The sequence below is a fragment of the Bombus flavifrons genome, chromosome 15 (genome assembly GCF_040668555.2).
Source record: "Bombus flavifrons isolate JBK064 chromosome 15, iyBomFlav1_principal, whole genome shotgun sequence".
NCBI classification, from domain to species: Eukaryota; Metazoa; Arthropoda; class Insecta; order Hymenoptera; family Apidae; genus Bombus; species Bombus flavifrons.
Window position 1 is genome coordinate 8,351,956 of NC_138456.1, and position 27,806 is coordinate 8,379,761.

At 32.5% G+C, this 27,806-nt stretch overlaps 4 protein-coding genes across 11 annotated transcripts in view; all 4 read left to right on the top strand.

Moving 5' to 3' along the window:
* The window catches only part of Ih (hyperpolarization activated cyclic nucleotide gated potassium channel Ih), a 236,678-nt gene extending 227,663 nt beyond the window's left edge, over nt 1–9,015 (top strand). For all 8 annotated transcript variants that reach the window (XM_069128326.1, XM_069128327.1, XM_069128329.1 and 5 more), the window contains one exon: nt 26–9,015. In XM_069128326.1, coding sequence (XP_068984427.1) covers nt 26–172 — 147 coding nt within the window. In that variant the 3' untranslated portion in view covers nt 173–9,015. The remainder of the gene's footprint in view (nt 1–25) is intronic.
* Nucleotides 9,016–9,871: 856 nt separating this feature from the next.
* On the top strand, nt 9,872–14,345 carry LOC138187492 (uncharacterized). Its single transcript, XM_069128346.1, has 3 exons — nt 9,872–13,671; nt 13,773–13,914; nt 14,021–14,345. The coding sequence occupies exons 1-3, from the start codon at nt 13,509–13,511 to the stop codon at nt 14,337–14,339; spliced, it is 624 nt and encodes a 207-aa protein (XP_068984447.1). The 5' UTR covers nt 9,872–13,508; the 3' UTR covers nt 14,340–14,345.
* LOC138187490 (zinc finger HIT domain-containing protein 2) lies at nt 14,216–16,370 on the top strand. Its single transcript, XM_069128344.1, has 6 exons — nt 14,216–14,345; nt 14,631–14,687; nt 14,979–15,270; nt 15,348–15,605; nt 15,689–15,892; nt 15,968–16,370. Exons 2-6 carry the CDS (start codon nt 14,638–14,640, stop codon nt 16,289–16,291), a joined length of 1,128 nt encoding a protein of 375 aa, XP_068984445.1. The 5' UTR covers nt 14,216–14,345; nt 14,631–14,637; the 3' UTR covers nt 16,292–16,370.
* Nucleotides 16,371–17,291: 921 nt separating this feature from the next.
* Pi4KIIIalpha (phosphatidylinositol 4-kinase III alpha) lies at nt 17,292–27,524 on the top strand. Its single transcript, XM_069128970.1, has 22 exons — nt 17,292–17,449; nt 18,229–18,622; nt 18,702–19,216; nt 19,289–19,604; nt 20,237–20,461; nt 20,524–20,710; nt 20,811–21,021; nt 21,125–21,379; nt 21,465–21,817; nt 21,892–22,312; nt 22,389–22,496; nt 22,571–22,777; nt 22,851–23,127; nt 23,214–23,706; nt 23,777–23,912; nt 23,995–24,327; nt 24,401–24,688; nt 24,770–24,997; nt 25,076–25,422; nt 25,507–25,783; nt 25,851–26,257; nt 26,411–27,524. Exons 1-22 carry the CDS (start codon nt 17,360–17,362, stop codon nt 26,634–26,636), a joined length of 6,294 nt encoding a protein of 2,097 aa, XP_068985071.1. The 5' UTR covers nt 17,292–17,359; the 3' UTR covers nt 26,637–27,524.
* Nucleotides 27,525–27,806: the final 282 nt, after the last annotated feature.

Consider the following 27,806-nt stretch of genomic DNA (forward strand, 5'->3'; position numbering starts at 1 on the left):
GAAATTCATTTGTTCCAAATTCCAGGTACACAGCATGGAGCTGAGGACTCTTCCCGCTTGTCTGTTGCCCAGACCAAAGTCTGAGAATAATTTCGCGAGTCAGGAGCTCTCCCGAGAGGGACGACGGATCTTCCACAAGAGCGACACTTTCCACAAGGATTCGTATCAATGACGACACTCGTTATACTAGCATACAGAGAGATACTAACGGCTCCATGAGCGACAGTGGCGTTGTACACTGTCGATCGGATCGTTGGCAGCCGTTTTAAGCCTAGATCCTGGACGCTACACTAGAAGCAATCTATACATAGATATACGCTATGCCAGTAGTCTTCTAGCGATCGGTTTCTAGCGCCTTCTTATATTAACCTGACGGCACGTTCTAGTCCAGGATCTATGCGTAAAATCGTGCGGACCAAGAGAATGCCGACGTTCTCCAGCGATGGCACGGCACAACACACAAAATAAAACTATCGTTTAGACGTAACGCTATTATTTTCCCCGTCTGCAAGACGTTCAACCTCAACAGCAATAAACGAAGCAACCGACAAAAAGAAGAAGAACAGAAAACATTACTGTGGAGGGTTAGCTACGATCGTTGTCCTTCGTTGTCACGAAACGATCGCATGAGTATAGAGAAACGATCGAGAAATATTTTCAACGGAGGATCCTGTGCTCGACAAAGGAAGAAGAAGAGGATCGATAAAAAGATAGACGGCTGTGCCATCGATTGGAGAACACGGAGCCGTTAATTCCTGCCGCGAGTCTTCTTCATCGACGCAGGCGTCGCAACCATAAAGCGAACAGAAACTGATGCGACGACTGGATGAAGACCTCAACGACGACGAAGAGCAGGCCTAGAAATTTATAGAGCATATGTAGAGCCCATCGTGGACTAGGTAGAAAAATCCTAAACGACAGTGTTAAACGATGCGTAAATTTCTCTGTGATTTTGCAAAAGCCGTACGTTTCGCACTTTTAGGGAAAAAATGATGAAACACAGGGGCGAGGGGGGGGGGTATGAAAACAAGAAAGAGGATAACCTATACACGAACGATTAGGATTCTGTTTTTGGTTCTTTTCTAAGACAATTAACTAACATATTGAAGAGGACGGCAGAGAAACTCGTAAAACGAGGGGTATTCCAGTTATAAGTTTGTTAACGTGTTTTAACTTTAGCTTCGTATCGTTGGATAGTCCCGTGCGAGTGATCGAACAAATAGTAAGATTAAGAGGAGAAGGAGGAAGCAACGTGTAATATAAGAGCTGGCAATCGAAAGGGAATTTGAACGAAGAAAGAAAAAGGAAGATCGAAGAGGATGTCCCATTTATCGCGGCTAATCTGTCCTAATTTTTGAGATCGAAGGAGCACGCCTGCGATTCAGAACTCGCTTCTATGCTATTTTATTTTCGAAATGGAAAATCTTAATAATAAATAGAAAATACGTCTCGAATCGATTCGGGGCAGTGGACAAATTGCCGATATCGAATCGCAATCAACAGATCTATTCAATTAAAAATCGGGGTTTCGGAAGACTGTGCTGAGACGCCAACAGAAGGGAAAAGATCCAGCGCCACGGGAATCGAGATGGATGAATGTGTGAGAATTTTTCAGGGTTACAATTTTGAGGACAAACGGGGTATCGAGTGAAGAAATTTAAGTCGTTCTACAAAAGAGAGAAAATTAATATTATAAAACAAATCTAAATCGAAGGCCCAAAGATCGTGTTAACTTGTTGAGTGTTCTTTGGGCTGCCACGGCTAATATAAAAAAAATGTAACACAAACGTCAATGAATGAGAGATAAAATTAAGTAAGTAGAACGCGAGAGAGAGCGAACGAGAGAGCGAGAGATAAGTATCTTTTTATTCGGGTGAAAGACACGCGATGTATTATAAGAAGCGAACAAAACAAAACAAAAGAAACAAACAAAATAGAAGAAAGAAAGGAAGGTATAAATATTATGTAATAAATTATTATTATTGTTACCGGTTATCATTGCAATGATTATTACATCCACTACCGCATAAATGAAAATAAGAAAACACTAAGCAGAATAAATGACAAAAAAATAAACTAAGAAATAAAAGATGAGAAAACAGATTACACACATATTATATATATATACATACATATATACATATACATAAATATACATATAAAGTATGCATAGTGGTCAATACAGTGCTGCAAGATATTAACGATGTAACGTTTTAAACTGTAAAACGCGAGGAAGAATGACACACCGACAGACACCGAATATACATTTACGGACAGTCTCGGACACAATGACGATCCTTGAGAATAAAATAATATTGCTTCTCTGATACTGATTTCACGATTCGGCAGAACATTTTCCAAACGATAAGGAAAAAACAGAATATAAAATAGAATTAAGAATTTAATACACGATCGAATTGTATTATTTTTGTAGCTGTTGGCGCGTATGTTTTTCGTTGGCGCGGTGTTATTCTTTGCGTATTTGAAAGTTTAACGCGACTGTTGAATTTGTCTGATATTAGCGTTTATCGTAGCGGAGAAGAGAACCCTCGATACTGAGAGAATATTTTCCGGATCAGTGGCTTCTGAACTTGGATTTTATTATCGTCACATCTCCCTTTTAATTCTTAAAATGTATAAAACACGCCATTTCTCGATTCTAACTCTACATCGTAAATTGTGAAATGATGTTAAAATTTGTAACGTGTTACGTTTCATTTGATTTTGATACGTTCTGTCATTTGATTATTACATTAAAGAAGAAACAAAGTAAAAGTGAGATTACAGTAATAAAAGAGACGCAGGAACCACTGTACCACGTGTTAGCTCAACTGAACTGTAGAATCGCATCTGTTCGCAAATGATACTCTTCTTTAAACAATTAAACGAACGCTCTAAGAGTCTAATTTACAAAATAGCAACGTTACTTGTTATTTTGGAGTATTATATATAAATAATATGTATACACACGCTGGATCACATATTGACGTATACAATTATTACACCGACGAACACACACACACAACTGCGAATGAAAAAGAAAAAACGAAACGTGCCATTCGTTTCCTAGTTGAATGTGTACACCTTCGTGCATATGTGATTGGATATGCATACATGTACATATATACATATATAAATATATAAATATCCACGTAAGAGTGTAGGAATATTATATACATGCGTTTCATACATAATACATATACATATGTAAACATATACACCTACACACGTATGAGGAAAACAGAAGTACCTATTTTTCATGTAAGAGAGAGATAGTTTTCTGTCATTATTTTACATCCCCTCACGTCATCCTGAATAATATTATATTATATATATAAATAACGATAAAAAAAAGAATAACTAACTACGATAATGATTATTATTATTATATATAAACATTGTAATAGGGATGAAAGAGAACGGTTTGCGTACCGTGGTTCGAAAACAAAAAGCATCCCAAAAAATGGTAGAATACTCGTAGACCGCATGACCGACGTTTTTATAGAAATCAACTCTATACACACAAAAATCGGTCTAGGACTAATCTGCCAGCAAGGTTCGGGCCTAAGGTGTACGCGTAACTAATTATACAAACAAAAATGAAAGAGAGAAATTAAAGAAGTATGAGTGTGAGAGAGTGCGAAAGAATAGAATTATTGTTACTAATTGAAAAAAAAGACGAACGAGAACGAAGTAGAAGATGAACGATTTATTATTATTACGATTATTATTATGATTACGATTACGATTATTATTACGGTTATTATCACGATTATAATTATTCTTGTTATTATCATTCGTAGAACGAAAACGTGGCAGAGAAGGAACGGAAGGAAAGAAGTTGTATTCTTTGCTATCCCTGCTGAAAAAAAGCAAAAAAATCGATAGATAACTATTTATCCACTGTCTGCTAATGAAACGATCAGAGCGCGACAGAAAAGAGGAGGGAAAAAGAGAGAAATATTATTATACTGTGTAAAAAGGCATAAAATAAAATAAGATACGTTATGTGTTGTAAAAATCGCTCTATGTACAACGTGTACATACAGACAGCCGCGAAAAGAGCATAGACTTCCAGAAAAAGAAAAGACAAAGGCGAATGTTATACGAAGAAATATTAAAACGAACAGAGAAGCAGGCGAAGAAGGATAACAAAAATATAATATTAGGATTAAATATCGAGCAAATGCGAACAAACACAGTGTTAAAAAAAAAAAAACAAATAAATAACTCGTGCGGCTATTCGAGATGCACGTTATTTGCTAAGCGACAAGAGTGAGACACGTAATTAAGCGAATTAACAAAACAACAAAAACAAACAGAAAAAAATAAAAAAAAAAGTAACATACAAAGAGGCAAAGTTAGTTTTTGTATCGATATCGAGAGAATAGGTTTCGCAAGGTAGCAGAGAAACGGAAGACGATCAGGGGCCCGGAAATCGGAAATGATAACATAAAACCCGCGCATGTAACACGATTTACATGGCGAAATCGAAGAAACGACAGATGGAGTTCGATTTAAAAGAAAAGAGGACAAAGAAAAAGAAATAAAGGAGAGTCATCGAAGAACTTTCAGTTTTCTCGTCAGATCGATGATGAATGATGAATTGCGAGATCGTCGTTCGCGGTTGAGAAACGATACGGAATAATAATACACGATGCCAGAACTGTCCTAGAGCCAGAGTATAAAAAAGTATACAACATAAAAAGACTGTAGCGCCATGAAATATGTGTATCTCGGATCTTAACATATCAGACGTCTCGTTTCGAGCGACTACGAGATCGTTCGCGGTGAAATTTTTCGCTGGACAGCTTGCTGATTATCCGCGTTTCCAAGTGAAGCACACTTTGGACGAATCTGGTGATGGGCTAAGAATCTTTTTCAAGCGTGTTTGAAACTGTTAATTAACGTATGAAAATTATAATAACGCGAATGCGGTGATCCATTGTGCAAGGGTAATGGAAAAGTATTCAACGGAATTTTCTTATATGAGATTTTGTTTTTTCTAAAAGATTGTTTTAAATTTGATCGATGAATTATTATAGATCTTTTTCTGTCAATATTTTATGCATTAACTTGTCGAGAATCGAGCAATGGGGTGAAAACTGAAATGCATTAACAATGTAAGTTATATATCGTTTTGATATGTTACAGAAAAAATTACAAAATCGTTTTGTCAAGTTTGTCAAGTTACAAACAATGTACTGGAGTTATAAATACTAGGATAATCAGAGATACAACAAATATTTTCCTCGCTTGACAAGAAATCATAGTACTATAAATAGCTCAATCTTCTGAAATTTCATAAAGTTGTAGAGTCTAAATGGAAAAAAAATATCGACAAAAATATTAAACAAATCCTTAGAGCTGTTCTTCATAACCACAAGTTAAAAAACAGAATTCAATAATGTAAATTGAAGTATTGCAAATGAAATATTGTGTTAACATAACGTTGATCTTTAATGAATTAACATAAAACTTATAAACGAACTTTTTTTATTTTTTATTTTTAAATTGTTATTCTTAAGGAAAATGTATTCCTAAGGTTTAGTTAAATATCGTGAATCGGATAAAAAACGAAGTCTTGTATAAAAAGAAGCATGTTTAACGTTTTCCAATTATTTTTGCACAAAAACTTATCATGTTACCAATATCTAACAATCCATGAAGTCTTGAAACGTAAAGATCTTTCTGATAGAAGCTTCACCAACGTATAAAAGGCATTACTATAACTTTTTACTCGCATAGGAATTACCATAGGCGTTTCTATCACTTCTAAAACTCTCAAACAATTGTCAAAGATCTTTACTCTTCAAGACTTTCTAACTCCAATCTTATACCTCAAAACGCAAGATCTAAAACGAAATCTCAATCTTCTTAAAGCATAAAATATCCAATTATTAATATAACTTTCAATTTCCTAAAATATCTATCCACTCGAAATGTTAGATCTGTGGAAGTCTAAATTTCCAAAATTTCACAGAAGCCTACGAAGACCTGATACGAAGAACGAACAACCCATCACCAGACGTTTCAAAGCTTCCTACCCTCAAGACCAGCCTACCTTCAAAATCTCGCAATTCACCTTACTATTGTTCTCGAAAAAACAAAAAGAAAAACGAAAAAAGGAAGAAATTCCGTTTTCGACGTCATTGGCTTGCGAGTTTAACGAGCCTACCGAGAGCCATCGAATCGAGAGAGCGTAGTCGAACTGAACCGTAGCGATGACACAGTGTAGACAGACACACACACCTAGCTAAAACTAAAACACTTCCGTTTCCGGTTTCAAGGATCGAACGCAATTATTTAAGGAAAAGAAATAAACAAAAAAAAATTACAAAGAAAAAAGATAAAAAAATTATAACGATCGATAATGAAACATGCGACTGTCCAATGCCAAGTAGAATGCTAAGCTTCGTTAGACAGTACACTGGCAAGCGTTTCTCGGTGATCTCTACAAGGTGACACGCAAGACTGGCTCTTTAAATCGCTGGTGTCTCGTAGATTCCGTATAGGTAGATGTTCATATTCAATGACTTTGTTTAAGTAATCACATGTTATATACACACGCGCGTAAGTGATTGAAACAACGAAGCCGAAGATATTAAAGTTCGTAATCGCAGATCAATCGACATGTCGATCGCCTTGTAGATCTCGTTAGGGATGACTCTGATAGATTAGCCACTGTGTCTTATCATGTTCCTCTTTTTCTCGATCTTTTCACTTGTTTAGAAAGTTTATACCCTTTTATGGTGTAATAAAACGATGAATATTGAAGAAACGACCTAATCCTTTCATACGGAATAATAAATAATAGCAAGGATTTATAGTACACAGAAATTTGTTAGAAGAAAAGAAGATAAATAGGTTGAATGCAGCAATTTTCGAAGTGGAATTTATACAATTGAATTTGGATCAAGAAATATAATATACTTAAATTTGTTTGAAAAAAGAGAAGAAGTATAGATTAAATAATTTTCAAAACAGAATTTATACAATCGAATTTTAATTACATTCGTCATATAGTAATGGTTGTTAAATATAATAACTTAATTTCAGTTTATAGCAGTAATGAAAGTTTAATAATTAATGTCGTGAAAAATATTCACATATTTTTATAAACGAAACGACAAAATCTAACAGTGTCCAAAGTTCCAATTAAATCGCCCGATGCTTCTGCACTTTCCTTGATAATACTATTTATAACAGGATTATATGAATAAGAAAGATGAAGCAATTTTATTGTGTGTAAGAAAACTAGTTTCTGTCGAAGGCTTAGGTTCAGTGGTTTTAATTGTACTGTGTGGAACCCGAAGATTATACTAATTTGAAAAAATTAACAGTTCCGTAATTTCAGTTAAAAATAGATATTTCTTGCTTCTTCATTTTATGCATCGTGTGTTGTAATAACTTTCGGTGGTGACAGAAAAAATTATAACAACCCAATAGTCTTTGTAAAAATTATCTCGAGACATGTGGTTTTCTTAATCTCGAAGCAATTAAAGATTAAAAAGTGATTAGCCTTCTCCACATTATGAATTACAGTAGAATTCTAATACTGCAGCTTTCGAGACATTTAATTATCCGGATCGTTGACTTATGTCTAGATAATGTGAGAAATGTGATAAAAATAATTTGAAGAGAGGAAATAAGAATGTTTCAATTCTTTAGAATAATCTTTATCTTTCTTAAAATATGCTAATGGATTAGTTCCGACAAAAAATAATAAATTGGTCTAGGCTTAATAGTAATTAATTTAATACACTTTACGTCTATATAATACGATGAAAACGAAAAAAAAATGATGTCTAAAACAGCTATAAAAATATTTGCAATACAGATAATGGAAAATGTTAATCTTTCTGCAGTAATCTTTGTTCTATCTTTTTGAGAAATATGTTAATATATTAGTAAGATTTTTCCTACGAAGATAAGGCCAAAACCTAACAATAAAAATCTTAACAGCGATCAATTAAAAAAATCTTGAATAATTTTAACACTCTTACTCGATCGAATGTTAAACTATCGTGAGCGTCAAACCAACATTAAAATTCCACTATATTTATATTTATCATATCAGATGCAAAAACGTCTAATTTTAGCCATGTACATACATATAATAAAATTCTAATATTTGCTTATCCCCTCTCTCCAATTATTTATTTACGACTAATACGTATCAAGTCAGGAAATTTGTCCAATCTTCGTATTACACCATGAAAAGGTCTAATTCATAGAAATTCCGATAGGAATTGATTTGAACGTAGTGATGATCGTTAAATCGATCCAGCGGTGTGCCACCGTGTAGAAATCATTTTAGTCGCTCGAGAAACCTGCGTATAGTAGCGCCTTGTAAAGAAACAAACAAACGGATATATAAACAGTAAAAAAAGAATAAAAAAGAACACGAGAGAAAGAATGGATGCGCGACGAGCGACTGAAAACGAGCGAAAGAGGATCGTGCATGTGAGCGGAATTGAGAAAATGCGAGAGCGAGAGAGAAACAAATATAAAACATTACCCTAGCGTCAATTTTCTACGAAAAGAGTTTTCTACAAAATTCACACCATAAGCGTGCATCTGGTCGCATCGCGCTTATCGTATGAATCTATGTATGTATGCTACACGCAAGCGCTGGTACGAATCTCTTGACGTTTTTCTAATTAGAACATCGTTCGCTAAGTTTGTTACACAAAGAAAAAGAAAAATAAATAAATAACGTTTTCGCGGTATGATCGATCATGAACATCGATATCGGTTTGTTCGATGTAAAAACCGACGAGAACGTGAAACTACGAGAGAGAGAAGAGTTGAGAGGAAGCGAGCGAAAGAGCGAGAGAGAGAGAGAGAGAGAGAAAGAGTGCAACCCCATAAAAAAAAAGCAAGCATAGTAGCGGATATAAAAATTAAGAGCTCATATAGGTGCTTGTTCGAGACGCACTAAATAATTGTAAAAGCGAATAATATGGAATCAGATAAAAAAAAGAAAAAAAATGAAGATGAAGCAATTACGAACTATCGTTCAATTATTGAGTTCCGTATCGGTGTTTAACTTTTCGCACTCGACCATCTTCATTCGTATCCTTCATCCTCTGAATTTTCACTTTACAAACGAACAAAAATCTATAAGTAGTGATTAATAATTATTTCTCTATGTACGAACGTTCGAAATCCAGTTTCCACTAATAGAAAATATGAAACTACCTAATATATGAATATTTGAATCGAGTGCGCAAAGAATTAAAAATCGATCGAGATATTCCTATCGCTCCGGGAAGGATATAGAATTCTAATCGTTTGAAAATGAGAAGTAGAGTGATTATTATAAAAACGTGTTCGAGCAGAAGCGACGTTTGCGGTTAATAAGAGTTAACATGTATATTTTCGTTCCATTGTAATTCCGTCGTCCGATGAAGCCCAATGGTGTAGTATCGTTGTAGATAAATTAATGCCAAAAATGAATGTTTGCGACTTGATCTGGATTATATGTTCTAGACCTGTCGATTTCAGTTCCGTCAAGCCTCGTTTAGATTAGACAAATGAACTATATTCGAGTAATTTATGATCCCTTTATAACTGAGAAATATCCTTTTATCGCGTTGACTGCCACAGTAATTACAAATATCTGGTTTCTTGTGGTCGGAACTGCCTTATTTTTCAATAGGATAGCGAAAAGTTATAGAATTATATGTTTAAGCGTTAATGAATGAATTTTTTCCCTAAAAAAACATATTTTTTCACTGTTCTTTGCTGAGAAGCGCCACATGATTCATACGGGCCATATAGCTGGAATTTTTCACGGCGAGCAACGTGTTACGTTCCTATATTTGTTTTCGTTAGTCAAATCATTATTAACGTGAACTTATTGTTTTATTTGAATTTAAATACTCTTTCAAGTTTCTACGTTTGTTCTCAGTAGCTAACGATAATACACTTCGCTCTTATTTGGTTACGTTCAAGTAGTTATTTTACTAATATTTATTACTTTAATTAATTTGAAATATCCTTTTAGGTTTTCTCGTAAACCTAAGATTAAAGAGGATCTCTTAACCATCTCTTGATTTGAAACAAACAACAGTGATTAAGATGTTGGTTCCTCAAACTAAGTCGATTTTAGTATGTCATTTTAGGTATCTAGTTGAAGTCAGGTTGCTTGAACTCGAACGATTTCTAATTAAGTAACTTGACTTATAATCGTGACAAATATGTGTCAAATTATTTGAATTCAAGTAGCCTGATTAATCTGAACGAGACTTTAGAAACAGGTTGCCTGATCGGTATTTACTGTATATAATAACTCTCTAGTCGCAAGATATCAATTTTCTTTGGTTTTGCAACCTTAGAAATAGTGAGAAAAAAGATATTAAGCAAATGTTTGGAATTCTCTTTTAAAACCACAACGTTAACAATGAACAAATTTTAATAACAGGAATACTCTGATAAAGAATCGCAAGTGAAATGTAACGTGTTGATAAGATAACGTTGATCCTGATAATAAGTGAACTTTAAACGAAATCATAGCTGGTGAGAAAAATAGATGGACTTTTACTCTAGGAAATATTTATAAAGTTCCATTGCAAATTAACCAGTTAATCCAACCTTTAGCGAGTTATTGCAAAACGATCGAAAAGTAATAACTGGAGAGTTCTCAGAGAGAAACCTCAGTTCGATTCTAAAAATTTCGTTCGAACCGCTACACCATTGTTCGCAAAAGTGATCCAACCACCTCCCCATGGAACGAATATAATTGTGTTTTGCGATTACGATGAAACAAAAAAAAAAAAGAATAAAAGATATACGTGTATTCACGTACATGTAAGTGTATATGCGCGCGTGCGTACGACAAAGATGAATTTCGTTTAAGCCAGCTCGTGGCTCGAGCAAATAAAAATATGTTTAAAACTGACGAAACGAAGAAGGGGTTTAACGGAACTAGACAGGGTTAGGGTTTTGATCGAAATAATCTCACCATCCGCAATTTGATGTCTACACATACACACGTACACCGATGAAAGTTTTCGTGTTCGTTATAGCGGTGTAAACAAATGGAAAGAGACAGGAAAGGAAAGAAAAACGTGAAAAGGTGGAGGATTTTCGTCACGACCACATCAATCATAATTAGAAAACGTTTGGTCGAGAAATAAAATGAATTAAGAAATAATACTAATAATACGTATGAAGAGACTCTATCGCGAAGGAATAGGTACATCGTACTTCTTGCGACATATACACGTATACTTCTTCTTGTTTCCGGTTCTCTAGCCTGCGATTAAATATATTTTATTAAAGAATAAATAAGAGATAAAAACGTTGCAGATAATCGAATAACGAGCATAAAGTGTAATGATGCATGCAAAATAGAGAGTAAAAAGAAAACAATTAGTGGCCACGGATTATAAGGCGCAATTGAATTTAAAACGCGAAACGAGTTAAACTACCACAGCAGCAAAAGAACAAGAACAACTACTAAAACTAAAGAAACAAGCAAAATAAAAAAGGAAAAAAAATAAAGAATATGAAGCAGATTAGTTCTTTTTCTAACGAGCGAATCGTTTTTTAAGTGACACGTAGCTGGCTAATTAGTGGTTACATAACTGGCCAATATACTTTTATAAACTGTACGGAAAATGGAAAAAAACAGAAACTATTAAGTATTCACGCGCGTTTAGACATCAGCACTTTTAAAATATACTTGCCATAACGAATGCCTTAGCAAACAAACAAAAAATTATAAAAAATAAAATATAAAACGTTAACTGTACATTGAGGTACGACGACGAGGAATGAATATATAAGTATAATAAGTATACATACGATGATCATATACATACATAAATACATAAAAGCAAAGATAAAAGGATAAATACAAGAAATAAATTAAATAAACGAGACAAAAGAGCCAATGCACACATCATTAGAGGAAAAGGAACTAAGGTGAATATACGTACACACATATACAATATATATCTTTACTTTCGAAACCCTGTATTTGTATAAAATGTATTCGCGAACGTTGCTCCTTGTATATTTTATACATTTTACAGTTATCGTTTTAAAAGAAAAGAAATAAGCAGAGCAAAGTGATTATAACGATTTAAATTAACAAAGTAAATGCAGAAAAATACATATACGTGCATACATACATACACGGGAAAAAGGAAACAGTGTACATGAAACCTCTCAGAAGCGCACTAATATAAAAGAAAAAAAAGTATAAGAGATGATTGATGCAAAGTGAGAATATATTATTAAATGTATTTAGATTAAGATTGAATTATTAGGAAGGACGAAAGAAAAAAGAAATAACAGAAGAAAATTAAAATACGATCATTAATCGTGTACATAAACATCGTTGGCAATATTCGACTTCGCCCGTCCATTTAGTTTCTAGACCACACGTCTCTACGAATTGTTCCTTTCGAGCCAGCATCGAATAGGTCAGAAACGATTGAAGATAATTTGCGCCTGTAATTCTTGTTAATCTATCGTTAAACACGTTGACATAATTTAGTCGAAGTGTTTTTCTTCTCGAACAGAGAATAATTATAATATTTTAAAATATATCATTGTTTATGTTTACGATATAGTTCCAAGTACTCCAAGTTTTCATTCATTTTCTTCTTCATCGTTCATCCTCATCCGTTATTATCATCATCATTATCGTTTATCATTTTCATCTTTGTCTTTCTACATTTTCTTTAACAACCTCCATTTCAATTTCACCGCCATATCTCTTTGAAATGATCGAATTTTGTACGTGTGGCGTTAAGCACGCGCGTGCGCGCACGTGGTTATAGCGATACAATAACATTCAATCAAAATGAATTTACGAATAAAATCTGACGACACCGTACAGAATATGTAATGCTAAATGGTAACCATTGTCTTATGGTTCAGTCTATTGTTTGCTTGTTTGTTTTATCACTTTGGAATCTTTTTTATCATCCTTCTGTTAGTTACTAATTTCTTTCTTATCCTTAATTTCCTCGTTGCAATGTAATCGCTTCATTGCAATTTATAAATAAATTTATTACCTGTTTCTTATGTTTTTACCTATTTCTAACTCATCTGTTTTCATTTCTTTTTTGATTCGAAGAAGAGGAAAGTATGTGAAGTATATTTAGTAATTTACGTTAGCTTTAAATTTATATTAAAATATATAGTAATTAGTTATTCCTCCACTGTATGCCTTTCGAATAACCGAACTGTTTAAGACTTATGTTTTTAATTGCTAACGAAGGGTATTATTCCTACTGAATAATTGTACAATATACGAACATCTTTACACGCATTTCAAGTACTCACATTCTGTACAAAAATTTATAACTACTAAGTAATAAACAAATTTCGGCAATGAGTTAATTAAACTTATGGTTCATTTCATGTTTATTTCTTTCATGGAGTAATTAGCTGAATTTATAGATAGGCATTTTTTTTAATCTGTATACAGTAGTGTAGAAATTTAAAGTTCGACTATCAATTGGTATCGAGTCGTTCGAATCTTCTATATGACAATGTTGAATGAAAGCAATGATGGTTCAAGCAGTTCTGAAGATGAAATATCAAAAGCTGCATTAAGAGAAGCGACGGATCACCAATTTCTGAAGGTTACCTATTTTTCCAATGAAAAATTTCAAAACTCAGACGTTTCTACGAAAACGGATGAACACAGTAAGTATCATAACCTCATTTTTGTTTCTATTTCACGTTTGTTTCTTATTATCACAGAAACTTGTAATAATTGGCAACAAATTTTTCTTTCTTCTTTTTAGATGATTCATTAGAAAATAATAATGTAAAAAATCCCGTGTCATTAAGAAAAGATTTGGAGGAGAAAAAGACATTTTCTAATTTTGGTGTGAGTCCGACATTCCAGAATTATGTTGCAAAAAAGCTGGACGAAATTATAGAGAAGTATGTAATTAATCTTACAAAGAAAGATTCAACTCCAGATGAATTATTTATAATATAAATGGAATGTACATATCTTTCATATATACCAAGAAAAATTTTCTTTCAGATCTATTAAAGTAAAGAAGAAAAATATAAACAGTATTATAAATGAAAAAAAAGAAAAAGACAACATTTATGGCATAAAGTTACTCAATTCTTCTGTGCAGTTTTTGACAACTGAAAAAGAAAGTGAAACGCCTCAAAAGAAAAGGAAAATTAAAGCGACTATAGATGAGAAAACAAATTTCTCAAAATGTAAAATAGTAGCTGTAGATCCTGAACGAATATTATCAAAAATTGACACTGAAGCTTGGACAAGTAAGAGGAAAGAACCTGAATTCAATTACAAGAAACTGAAAAATGGTACTCTAGTTGAAAAAATCTAGTTACAGGTTAGGTTTAATTTAACTTAAATTAATTTGTAATGTATATAAATAAATAATTCTATGTATGAGTTTTATAATTTGAAAATATATTTTCTTTACTTCTTACTATATATATTTTATAGCGTAATTAAACATTATTTTTATCACTATATCGTGTTACATACTTATACACAATACATTTAAATGCGTCATGCCGCGGCATAAACGTTTCACTCGTTCGAAATTTATAAATTAATGAATTGATATCAACATTAGTAGACTAAGTAATTAGAATTTTTAATGAATCTACAGAAAAATCATGGATATTCAAGGAACGTGCACCACAGATACAGATAATGTCTGCGAATTGTACGTATCATATTCTTAACCTCAAACTGTGTTTACAAGCAATATTGTATTTTGTATAATATGGTATTTTGTTGCATAAATATCTTATAACATATAATCGATTTATGTAAACCCAAGTCCAATCTATTTTCTAAATTATTTTTATCAATTATTCTTTTAGAGAATTTCTTCATATTTATATAAAAATGTCTTTTAATATACAATAAATAATTGTTCTTGATCTTTATTAATTTAAAAGAATTAATACATAAAAAATATCTTCTTTTTAAAACTTTATTTGTTGATTTTTAGGTGTAATACACGACCTCGTAAATATACTTGTCCACGATGTGAGATAAGATATTGCAGCTCTGATTGCTATAAGTCAGAAGCTCATTCAGAATGTTCAGAAAGTTTCTATAAACAATGTGTAATAGATGAAATAAAGTCTCAAGGAAAAGATACAGAAGGTAGAAAGAAAATGCTAGAAATTCTCAAAAGGGTACACGAGGAAGATTTAAAAAATATGGAAGCATTGGAAAGTGATGATGAGATTGATAATGACGAATTAGAAGAACAGCTAGATTCGGATGATGAAGAAGATGTGAGCTAAATTCATATTGATATCTTTGAAAAATACAACTTTTCCTGTGTTTTCATTGAAACTAATGTCTTTTTTAGATACCAGATTTAGAAAGAAGACTTAATAATATAAATTTAGATAATGCAGATGAAGTATGGTCTGCATTAACAGATGATGAAAAGCAAGAATTTGAGGCTCTCGTAAAAAATGGTGATATAGAAAAACTTCTACCTCAATGGATTCCATGGTGGACCTATCATACTAATAAAAAATTAGTTCAAGATATGGATCAAAAAGATGAGCAATCATTGCAACTCCCTCCTTTAGTAGATGTTCCAATATTTAATGCATTGCAAGTAATTTTCAGAATAAATATATATATATACTTCATTAAATATAATCTGAGTGCAGAAAACTGCAAATATTTTCTTAATTACAGAAAGCTTCCCCAAATGTTGAATTTAATGTGATAAATGTAATCTATGCGTATGCATACATAGCAAACTATTATAATGGTGACTATTTAAACTGTCCGATGGAATCTACAATTGTTTTTCTTGATCTTAGTGATAATATGAAACTCAATACAGTTTTTAAAAATCCAGAATCAGCAATCGCTTCCATTGTTCACAACATTATTAATGTAAGTATTATAACATTTAATATTTTAAATATTACAAGTAATGAAAACATTAAAATATTTGCTTATTGTTTTCAGTGTAACTGGTTACCTCAAGATGAACAAACTTTATTAGTTTTCAAGGAAGCTGGGAATAAAATAATACAGGGACCTGACGAGAAGAATGAATATCTTTATATTGCTGTTGCACTCTCAGAAATACATAGATTACTAACAATGACAATAGAAGAGATATCGAAAAATAAAAATAAAATTGGAGATAAAGAATTTGTCAAAAAGTTTGTCCAACGATATAATGTAAATAGTATAGATTTATCAAAGAAGCAACTTCTTTTACATTGCAAAAAGTTGGAATACTACATATCATGGACTAAAAATCGCCATATAAATACTTGTACATAAAAATATGGAACAGATATAAATTTAAGGATTTATAATCAGTTATAAAATGTTCTTAAATAAACATATATATATATTTTTTTTCCTATATTTTTGTCATTGCTACCATATTGGTTTTCATAATTTGAAACTGTTAAATTTTTAATAAATCCACTCACCTAATCCTCTTCTATCTCCTTTTCGTAAATATCTCCTAAATCCTTCCCAACGTACTTCAATTTTTTACACTTAACATGACAACACAAGATTTGCAAACACAAAACTTAAAAATTTATTTATTCATTCACCGGCATGTCACTAATGCTAAAGACAAAAAATTCAAACTGTAATTTAGAGAAACAGAATCGATATATCGACTTTTAGATTACTATCGATTTATGAGCAAATGATACACTACGTATAAAGTTGCAAATTTTAAATGTAACGAATTTTTGGAGTTTTAGCTTATGTCATTATAATTTATTCTTAATGTCACTATTATATGCTATTTACTTGTAATATATACCACTTATCTTTTATTTAACAAAAAAATATCTATGTGATATTATTTAATTGTGTATGATAAAAAGATGATATTAAAGTAACAAATTTTACTTTGAAACTTACTAAAAATTGTTTCATTCACTATAAAGTTTAAATAAAATTAAGTAAAATAAAATAAACTCAAGCTCAAAAGTTTAAGAGATCCAAAGAATACAACATTTATTATTAATAACGAAAATTTATTTTTTTACATGAAAATCCGCAAGAAATTATTAATAAATTACATAAACATGTAATGTAAATACATATAATATATGTCGTTACATAAAACATCACATACATGTTCACTTTTTACTCAAGTTAGTTATATTTTCTATCAATTATATAAAAGAATTAAATTATTGATTGTTAAAATTCGACATTCATTTGCAAATCTTTAGAAACAGGAACAATTTTAAACTTGCGCAAATTTAAATATCGAATCCAAGATCGATAGGTCGAATGTAGCGAAAGGCGGTCTGTCAGTGAGACAAGCAGACAAGCAGACGATATTTACAGGAATCATACGACAAGTAGACAGTGGGCAAAATGGTGGCGGACGAGAAATTATTTTTCTCGAAAGCCGTCCAACATTTAGCTAGATGTTTAGCAGCGATTAAACCTACACCATGGGAAAAGGTTCGTTAATTATTGGATATTATACATTAATATGATATTTATGTATCGTTAAAAAACTTGACATTTAATTAGAATTAGGTTAATTTTAAGGACGTGTCAGCTGATATCCTGATAATATGTCATCTAATGATATAATTTGAAGGACAATGTACTAGTCAACTCATGCATTAATGATACATTTGCAGTTGATTATTAACGTCACTATGCTATTAAATAAACGATTTCTGACATTTGTTCCAGATATAATTCACTGTTTAAGGAATTGTTTCTGTAGACACAACTTTGCAAATAAAAGATTGCACAATATGTATATTTTAATTTATTAATAGATCTTCCTCTTTTATTTCGATTAATTTACTAAATTTTATTTTAGTTATTAATTTGTGAATTAATGTATGACATAGAATATATAATTAAGAAAATATGACATTAACAATTGTAATAACTGTATATAAAACATTTTCGTTAATTATGTATTATTTTGTATCAAATTTTTATGTAACTAACCTTTATATATCTGCATTTAATTTTAAATAAAGTAATGCTTTTTATTATAATGTATATTACACGAGTATTTATTATACCTTTCTTAGATTAATTTTACTTTAAATTAAATTGTTTCAAATTGTAATGATAATTAAAAAACATCATCAGATGTAATTAGTATTAAATAATAGATTCAATTTGCAATGCTTGTGTCTATGAAATTCTGTTTCAAATGATACATTCAATAGTTCTACTAATATTGTGAAAAATTAAATAAAATTTGTTTAACATAGGTTACACAGTTGTTCAAGTTATGCCCACAAGAATCTGCTCAGGGTATATACCGATTGGATCAAAGAGGACAAGATACAACTATTGCATTGGGAATATATTTTCTGGAATCTGGTTTACAACATCGGGATAGGATATTACCATATCTTTTGCGATTACTACGTGGTCTTCCAAAAGCTGTATGGTTGGATGAGGTCAAATGTTTACCTAGTGAACGTATTCCTGTTGCTGAACGTTTTAGTTTCTGCTTAAACACATTACTCAGTGATGTTGCATCTAGATGTGAATCTGTACGCGAAGAAATTATTTCTACTCAGGTAGAAATATTAGCAGTGTTAACAAATCTTATTAGGGGATACAAAGATCAAAATGGGAATAGAGGAATGCAAGCAAAATGTAGGTATTTCTCTCTTATTGTTAACTATATTATATTTAATTTCGTATAATTACGTTTTTCCTTTTTTCCCTTTTTCAGTATCATTATGCAAATGCTTAGTTCCGGTATTAATTGGTTTAGCTCGATCTATGGGTCGCTTTGCTTATACTGATCCACCTCTTTTATGCCGAATTTTTCCGAGACCGGAACCACCTCTCTCAGTACCAAAAGTAGAAATGCGTTTAACATTGGATAAAAAGCAGCATAGCTTTTCGAACTTTCGACCGATTATTCCTCGATCATTAAGCGGTAACTTCAATCCTCATCCGGCTATAGATACTGCACCAAGTCTACTAATCGGGGATCACGAATATTCTTGCGCCAAACGACCATCGTTACAATCTTATTCATCAGTGCCCTATGATCCAGCCACATATTTTTTTACTAGATATGGATCAAGTTTCAATCAGTTTCCTCAAATGAGATGCAATGAAAGTCCTGAAAGGAGAGCTGCCATGCAATTTAATGTGGTACATTTACAAAGTGTACTGGCTTTGGCAAAGAAATTGCTTACTAAAGAAATTTTAATGTTCCTTGATGAGGAAACTCAGCAAGTTAGTTTCATTATTTTATAATAAAGTTTCACCATGTTATCAATTCCATTTAATCATTAATTTTTTATCTAGGTTTACAACTCTGGACAGGTGCAAATATTTCCTTATCGTACATTTAATGAGACAATGAATCTAGTAATGGTTGCTCTTTTACGGGAATTGTTACAAAATCAACGTGATTTGCCTATTCCTTTTACAAGAGATGTACAAGAGTTTGTGAAAGGTCTCTTTCTATCTGGTCAAACAGAATTGCAATCACGTCAACATGATGCAAGCGAACGCGAGGATATGGACACTAATTTTAGAACTGTAAATAGGTTTAAAGTAAACGTTATGGCTAATTCTGCGTGTGTCGATCTTCTTGTTTGGGCAATTGGTGATGAAACTGGTAAGTGACACTATAAATCTACGCTTGAATATAGTTTGAAAAATCACATGTATATAGTTTTAGTAATGTTTGTTTTAATAAAATGATTTAAATTCAATTCTTGTGTGTTGGTAGGATTATCTATAGATCATTACGTTATTTTTCCAGTGAGAGACCAGTATGATTTGTCCGCGCTATTCGCAGATATCAGTTCAATGCTGATTGGCGAGGGTATTCGAATTTAGCTTATATTGCATTTCGATTGATTGTCCCATCTTTGATAACATTCAATACTTTTAACTAACGAGTTAAATACTTTCTACTCTGACAGTGCGTTAACGCGGTTCTCCCGTTACCTTCATTGGTTTAATTATTATACCACTAAACGTAATTCTCTTAGCTGATTCTAACTGTTTGTTCGACTGTTAATGCAAAAATGAGCAATAAATATTCATAGGCAAGATTATTATCATAGCAAATATACGTACTTCAATGCACTGCTGTTTTAAATCATTGTTATTGAGAAATTAATTTCTCATACAGAACTCTTCGTTTTCTGGAAGAATTTCTTAGAATTAACAACATTTGCCCAACTTATGAGTAATGCCGTGCATATCTCGGTAAACATTTATGGAATTAAATATTATTTACAGGTGCGGATAGTTTATGTGGTCGTTTAGTTGAAAAGATTAATTCTAATCATGGACCAAAACTGGTGCTGGCGCATATGCCTTTATTAATGGTATGCCTTGAAGGATTAGGAAAATTAGCGCAAAAGTTTCCTAATATAGCGAGTACATCTATATATTATCTTCGGGACTTTCTTGTTGTTCCATCTCCTATACTACTTAAATTACACCGTCAACAAAGTGAAAGAGGTAGCATACAATCATAAATAAATATTACATATGAAATTAATGAGAAAGTTATTCCTTTTAAGGGAAAGATATGCAAGATTCGAAACAAACTACTTCGTCAATACAAACAGCCTTTGAAAAACTACGCGACGCAGCTATTGGCAATCTTTGCATTGCTCTAGAAGCTGCTCATTCTGTAAATCCAGATTGTGTACCAGCATTAGTTGCCAGTGTCTCGAATAGATTATTTGCTGCTGACATATGTGACGGGTACTGCATATATTATTCACTTTATATATATATAAGTTAGTTTCCTGAATTTACACCTTAGTTCTTACGATGTCTCAATTATTTATTTCAATACTTTTAGTGAATCCGATGACAGGTCGAATAGCGAATTAATTTCGAAAAACATAGTAATCATGTTGGGGCATGTTGCCGTTGCGTTGAAAGACACCCCAAAGACTATGCGTACAATATTCCCATTTTTTCAGCAATTATTTTGTCGTACTCCGAGTGATCTTGATTTTCTGATCGTGGATCAGTTAGGATGTATGATCATTGCGAAATGCGAATCAAAGGTTCAGTTTAAGATCAATTAGTAATTATTAAGTAAATTGTTAGCATCTTCACGTACAAATTACAGTATAATATAAATCACATAAGAATATATTTTGTTTTCAGATTTACGAAGGCATAATGCAAATGTTTTCTATGTCATTGGGCTCAAGTACCGCAACTTATGCTTCGAACGATGATCGTAAACAATATTGTCACGTATCTAAGGCAGTCACAAATGCTCTTGCAAATATAGCAGCAAATCTTCAAGGTGAATCAGAATTGGACGATTTGCTACTTCACTTGCTTGAACTTTTTGTTCAACTCGGACTAGAGGGTAAACGTGCCAGCGATAAGGCGTCAACTAACGTTTCAGTAACGGTAATTAAAACTGATGATTTGAATAATAATATTATGAAAGTGAAACTTTACAAAATTTGATTTTAATTGTTATGTCTTATATTAGAAAGCAGCAACTAGCGCAGGAAATTTAGGTGTGCTTATTCCTGTAATCGCTATATTAGTAAGGCGACTTCCGCCGATCAGGCATCCATACAAGAGACTCCTAAAACTTTTTAAAGACTTTTGGCTTTATTGTGTCGTAATGGGTTTCGCTGGTGATCAAGCATCGAGATTATGGCCTGCAGAATGGTACGAAGGTGTCAAGGAAATTGCTGTAAAATCACCTTACCTTATTTCGCAAACTAGTGCACGTCTTGAGATGAGAGAATTGCAGTATACTTCAGCTGTACGCAATGATAGTGTTTCTTTAAACGAATTACAAGAATTGAGGAGTCAAGTATTAAAATTAAGTACTCGGTACATATTTTTTTTACTTTCTTGCAAATATATTTTTTAAAAACAGAGGTGTAAATATTGTCTTTTTTTCACAGAACTAATGATATATCGCAATATGTAACAAAATTGCAATTTGCACAGTGTACATATTTATTATCAGTCTATTGGTTAGAAACTTTGAGGGTGGCAAACAGTCCTGAACCTAGTTTACAACCAATAATGGAATATTTATGCGATACAGATTTGCAAAAAGATAAGAGCGGCATGTGGCAGTGTATATGTTGTGTTGCTGATTCAGTCTTTGTAAAATTCAAAGATGTTATGCAGCGTAAACCAAAAGACGAAAGGCGCGAGAAAGAACTTGAAAATCATGCTCAATTTCTTCTCGTGTATTTTAATCATGTACATAAACAGATTAGACGGATAGCGGACAAGTATCTTAGTGCACTGGTGGATGCGTTCCCACACCTTCTATGGAATTGCAAAGTGCTTTGGAGTATGTTGGATATATTACAGGTGCAAATTTTCTTTTGTCCTACATTCTTTCTCTTTTATAGTATTGCCATACTTAATTAAATTATTATTTATATAGATTTTATCATTCTCGTTACAAATTGATCCAAACGAAGAGACACCAATTTTACGAATACCTGGTACACCATACAGTATAGAACTTACGGATACGCTCGAGGCAAGAGAGGTGTGTATATTGGAATTATGCGAATCAATATATAATATGCAACTCAAATGCTAAATCTAAACTATGTTACACAGATTATTGTGAAAGATTTCACTGCGAGATGTAAAGGTATAGTACAAGAAGCCATGAAGTGGGCGCCTCAAGCCACTAAATCGCATTTACAGGAATATGTAAATCAAATTCCGTCTTCTAGATTAAAACACCATTCTGGTTTATGTTTGTCTACGGATTCAGTTCTTGAATTTGTGGACCTTGCTATTCCAACATCGGCCTTACCAAACGTAAAATAATATTCTTAATATCTAATATTTTAAAATACTTTACTATAAAAATAATAAAATGTGCTTGTTATAGACTAATTCGTTAGATAAACGACCACGTGGTCCAAAAGGAGCCAGCTCGTGGCTTCTGTCGATGATGTCTACACGTTCACGATATGCTGGAGAAATAGCAGGAATGCTATCGTTGGCGCAAACCGAATCATCTACTTCCGAAATATCTTTTGAAGAAATTAGAAACAAAGTTATTGACTTATTAATTGATGCTGTGTGGATGGCTTGCCGTGCTCGAAATGACGTTAACCATCGTAGCGCTCTTTGGCGTGCTACTGCATTATTAATTTCTATGCCTGGTATGACTTATCAACAATAATTTCGTGAAAATTATTTGATTTTGTTTCATAATCTATAATTAATTATAATATTTTAATTTATTCAGGGACACATAGACGTTTGCTGCATACAGTAGCTTCTTCACAAATTGAATTGTTCACTCCTGCAGCTATGACAACAGCAGTTGAATGCTGGCAGTGGATACTTACCGTACGGCCAGATTTGAAACTGCGTTTTTTACAAGAAATGTTTGTTGCGTGGCAGTATACTGTTGACAAAAGAATGGGTTTGTTCGCACTGGACGAAGAAGAAGTCAGTCCGTTAGCAGTATACGAGGGTTGCAAGTTAGGTTCAAATCCGCCCCAAGTGAAACCTCATGATATTTGGGTTACATTTATCGTAGAATTGATTGAAACTGCTAAATATTGCTGTCAAGAAACGGTTGATATGATTGTCACATTATTACATCGATCATTACCTATGACTGTTGGTGCTTCTGGCGAAGAGCCTGGAATGAGTCGCCATGTTGCTGCAGTTGGAGTGCGCTTTAAATTGCTTTCTTGTGGACTTCTTCTTCTTCAAGGAGATATTTTACCGAGGTATTATATTGTGTGAAAAATTCGATATATATTAATGAATAACCGAGCAAATAATAAATTTTGTTTATAGGACATTAAGTAAAAACGTACTACGAGAACGAGTATATTGTAATTGTTTGGATTATTTCTGTCGAGATCGTCAAGTACCAACGCAAGAACTAGAACAATTACACGAGGATTTAGTTACGCTTATACGTTTCTGGCAAGTCAGTAAAATACTCGCAATTGAAAAAGTGCTAATTTTCTCTTAACTTTCTGTTTCATAATGCTTATTTTATCATGTCGTAGGTAATGCACAGTGACAAAAAATATTTGGTAATGACTGGCACCGACAGTGAATTTGAAATGTTAACATCTCATTCGTATTCAACTGGTGCTTTTGGACCTAGTGAAACAATTAGTTCTTTGAGTACGTCCTTTGGTACAACGAATGCTGAATTTTCGAAAACACCGACAAGCGTATGGATTAATACAGTTCCAATGTCTACTAGTAGCAATACTTTGGGCAAACGTAGTAATCGTAGCAAGCGTGTTATGAATGCTAACGTGTTTGTAAAAGATTATATAAAAAAAAGAAATTTGATCCTCGAACTGTTGGCAGTCGAAATAGAAATGTTATTGGTAAGTTTAGTTTTATATTTAGTACAATATCCTCTTCATTTTTTTAAACACTATTTAACATTTTAAATTATAGGTCTGGAGAAATCCTAGTGGAAGACAAGAGCTTGCACTTCCAGGTGAATCAAGTATTGCAGAATGGCGCGCTAAGGGAATGAATGATCGGTGGCGAGAATATACGCGACTTGCATGGGAAATTAGTCCTATCCTTGCCATATTTTTACCAGTTCGATTAAAGAATTCTGAAATTATTATCAAAGAAGTATGTGGACTTGTTCGCCTTAAACCTGTGCCGGTTATGCACGTCCCAGAAGCTTTACAATACCTCGTTACGACTGATACATTACTTAACGATGTACCTGAAGTAAGATATTTCTTGAACAATATTAATTTTGAAAGATTTATATAATTACAAATTATGATTTATTAATTCAATATGTTTTAGTTGGTGTATATGTTAACATGGGAGAGAGTATCACCTATTCAAGCACTAGCATACTTCTCTCGTCAATTTCCTCATCATCCAATTTCTGCACAATATGCAGTAGAGGTACTAAGTAGTTATCCAGCAGATGCTGTACTTTTTTATATACCACAACTTGTACAAGCTGTACGCCATGATACCATGGGTTATGTGATAGAATTTATAAAGAAAATCGCTAAACGTTCACAGGTAAGTGTTAAGAATACTAGTCAATTGTTTAATTGTTTACAAATCAAGATCTTTATGGTCATTCTTAATTTGATATAGGTTGTAGCACATCAACTAATTTGGAACATGTACACAAATATGTATCTGGACGAAGATAAACAAATAAAAGATCCAGTTTTGTATGATATATTAGATTCGCTTGTAAAAAGTATTTTAGGATCGTTATCTGGCCCAGCAAAACAATTTTATGAAAGAGAATTTGACTTCTTCGAAAAGATTACGAATATTTCAGGTGATATAAGGCCATATCCTAAAGGTCCTGAACGTAAATCAGCGTGTCTAAAAGCTTTGTCACAAATTAAAGCACAGCCAAGTTGCTACTTGCCATCTAATCCTGAAGCAATGGTAATTGATATTGATTATCAAAGTGGAACTCCTATGCAGAGGTGAGTACTACGATTTACGTTACTTGTTTGGAATACTTTGCATTGTATTGTCATTAATATTTGATTTATTGTTATTATTTATAGTGCCGCAAAAGCACCATTTTTAGCGCGTTTCAAAGTTCGAAAATATGGAATTAACGAATTAGAGAATATTGCATTAGCAGTATCGACTAATGGTAAAGTTGATATCAAAAGAGAACCAGAAAAAGAAACGTGGCAAGCTGCTATTTTTAAAGTTGGAGATGATGTTAGACAAGATATGTTAGCTTTACAAGTGATCAGTATTTTCAAGAATATATTTCAAAAAGTTGGATTAAATTTATTCTTGTTCCCATATAGAGTAGTAGCTACGGCACCTGGGGTAAGGCACCTTACAGTCATAAGAAACAATTTTGATAAATATTATAAAGTATTAATATATATTTCAGTGCGGTGTGATAGAATGTGTACCTAATGCAACTTCACGCGATCAACTTGGTCGCACCACTGATATTGACATGCATCAATATTTTATTACACGTTATGGAGATGAAACAACAAAAGAATTTCAGAACGTACGTCGTAATTTTGTGAAATCAATGGCTGCCTACAGTGTAATCACATATCTTTTACAAATAAAAGATCGCCACAATGGCAACATTATGTTGGACACAGAAGGTCATATCATACATATCGATTTTGGATTTATGTTTGAAAGTTCGCCTGGTGGTAATTTAGGCTTTGAGCCTGATATTAAGCTAACAGATGAAATGGTGCTCGTAATGGGTGGTAAAATGGAGGCCGCGCCTTTTCGTTGGTTCATGGAATTATGTGTACAGGCTTTCCTCGCCGTTAGGTAAATTACAAACAAATATTTTTAAATTTGGAGTTATAAATAGTTTATTTAACCAAATTTATTTCCTTTTCAAATAATTAATCATTTGCGATATTTTCTTTTTCTCTAGAAATTTCTATCAAATTATAATATTGTTTTACTACATTGTTTTAGACCTTACCAAGAAGCTATTATTTCTCTGGTTTCTCTAATGCTTGATACCGGATTGCCATGCTTCCGTGGACAAACGATAAAACTTTTACGCGGCAGATTCGTGCCGACAGCAACAGATCGCGAAGCGGCGGCCTATATGCTCAATGTAATACGTAACAGCTACCTCAATTTCCGTACGAAAACTTACGACATGATACAGTATTATCAAAATCAAATTCCCTATTAGATTACTATTTCTAAGTAACTTTCGTTAACAATTGTTAATTTATAATGGAGGAATTCATTATTTCTGCAAAGATTGTTGAATGAATACACCATGTACTATATTGTTAGACGCAACAGCATTGAATCTGCTGTTTGTACAAACCCCTCAGTGTCAATGTTATTCTTAGATTCACATAAATTTTATGGAAGCATTGAGCTCTGTATGTATGTAACAATAATGTATTATAAAGTGGAAAGAAATTATCTGGTATGCCTGCTATCAAGCAGAAGATATGACAAACATTCCTCTGTTTATTATTTATATACTGTTACCAATTAAACATTAAATGGGAGTGTAATTAAACAATCTGCAATTTAATTATAGGTATCTTATATTAACTAAAGATTACATGTAAGACTTCTATTTAAGTTAACTGTATTTATTATATATTACAATCAAAGTATAACTAATATTTATTTTATTGCATTTATTCTTGTTTTAGCAGTTGTTTCTTTAATGGACTTAATTTTATTTGAGTCGTACCAACTTTCCTGAAAAAATTACATTCAATGCATGTTAAGTTTCATTAGTACTATAAGAAATTCTATACTAAAATAGTCATAGAAATTATTTCACATTCTATGCAACTAATTGTAAGATATTAATATCTAGCATGTACAATAAATTTTATCTGTTTTATTATTTAGTTTGTATATATAAAATATTAAAAATATAATCACCCTGCTTCTATCTGGCCTTCTTTATATATCTCAGATGGCGGCTGTACAGAACGCCTGACATCACGAGAGTAATAATATACGTTTGAAATTTTATGATATGGCCCGCCAGGTATTTGCGGGGGTGGTTGTGTACGTGCAGCAATAGTATCTGAGAATCTTAAACTGTCTACACGCTCTCTCTGTAATGTTCATTTTGCTCTACATCAATCTATCTTTTTACCATATTACCATACAATGGTTCATAGAGGTATTTGAACACTTTATATAGAATACTTTTATTTATATATGTATTATGTATATTACATAAAACATATTGGTAAAATTTGAAACAAATTTGAAAATACATATAAAAGTGACTAAATATTTATTGCAAACTTAAATATATAATATATGTTAAGGCTGGTCCCATTGAATACTGAAGCTCGTTAATATAATAGATAATTGGTTTTTA

Coding starts and splice junctions, on each gene's coding strand:
- LOC138187492 (XM_069128346.1), top strand. CDS start 13,509: ATGACAATGTTGAATGAAAGCAATGATGGTTCAAGCAGTTCTGAAGAT. Junction 13,672..13,772: donor TACGAAAACGGATGAACACA/GTAAGTATCATA, acceptor TCTTCTTTTTAG/ATGATTCATTAGAAAATAAT. Junction 13,915..14,020: donor CTGGACGAAATTATAGAGAA/GTATGTAATTAA, acceptor ATTTTCTTTCAG/ATCTATTAAAGTAAAGAAGA.
- LOC138187490 (XM_069128344.1), top strand. CDS start 14,638: ATGGATATTCAAGGAACGTGCACCACAGATACAGATAATGTCTGCGAA. Junction 14,688..14,978: donor ACAGATAATGTCTGCGAATT/GTACGTATCATA, acceptor GTTGATTTTTAG/GTGTAATACACGACCTCGTA. Junction 15,271..15,347: donor ATTCGGATGATGAAGAAGAT/GTGAGCTAAATT, acceptor TGTCTTTTTTAG/ATACCAGATTTAGAAAGAAG.
- Pi4KIIIalpha (XM_069128970.1), top strand. CDS start 17,360: ATGGTGGCGGACGAGAAATTATTTTTCTCGAAAGCCGTCCAACATTTA. Junction 22,497..22,570: donor ATACGCTCGAGGCAAGAGAG/GTGTGTATATTG, acceptor TATGTTACACAG/ATTATTGTGAAAGATTTCAC. Junction 25,423..25,506: donor AGTGGAACTCCTATGCAGAG/GTGAGTACTACG, acceptor TATTATTTATAG/TGCCGCAAAAGCACCATTTT.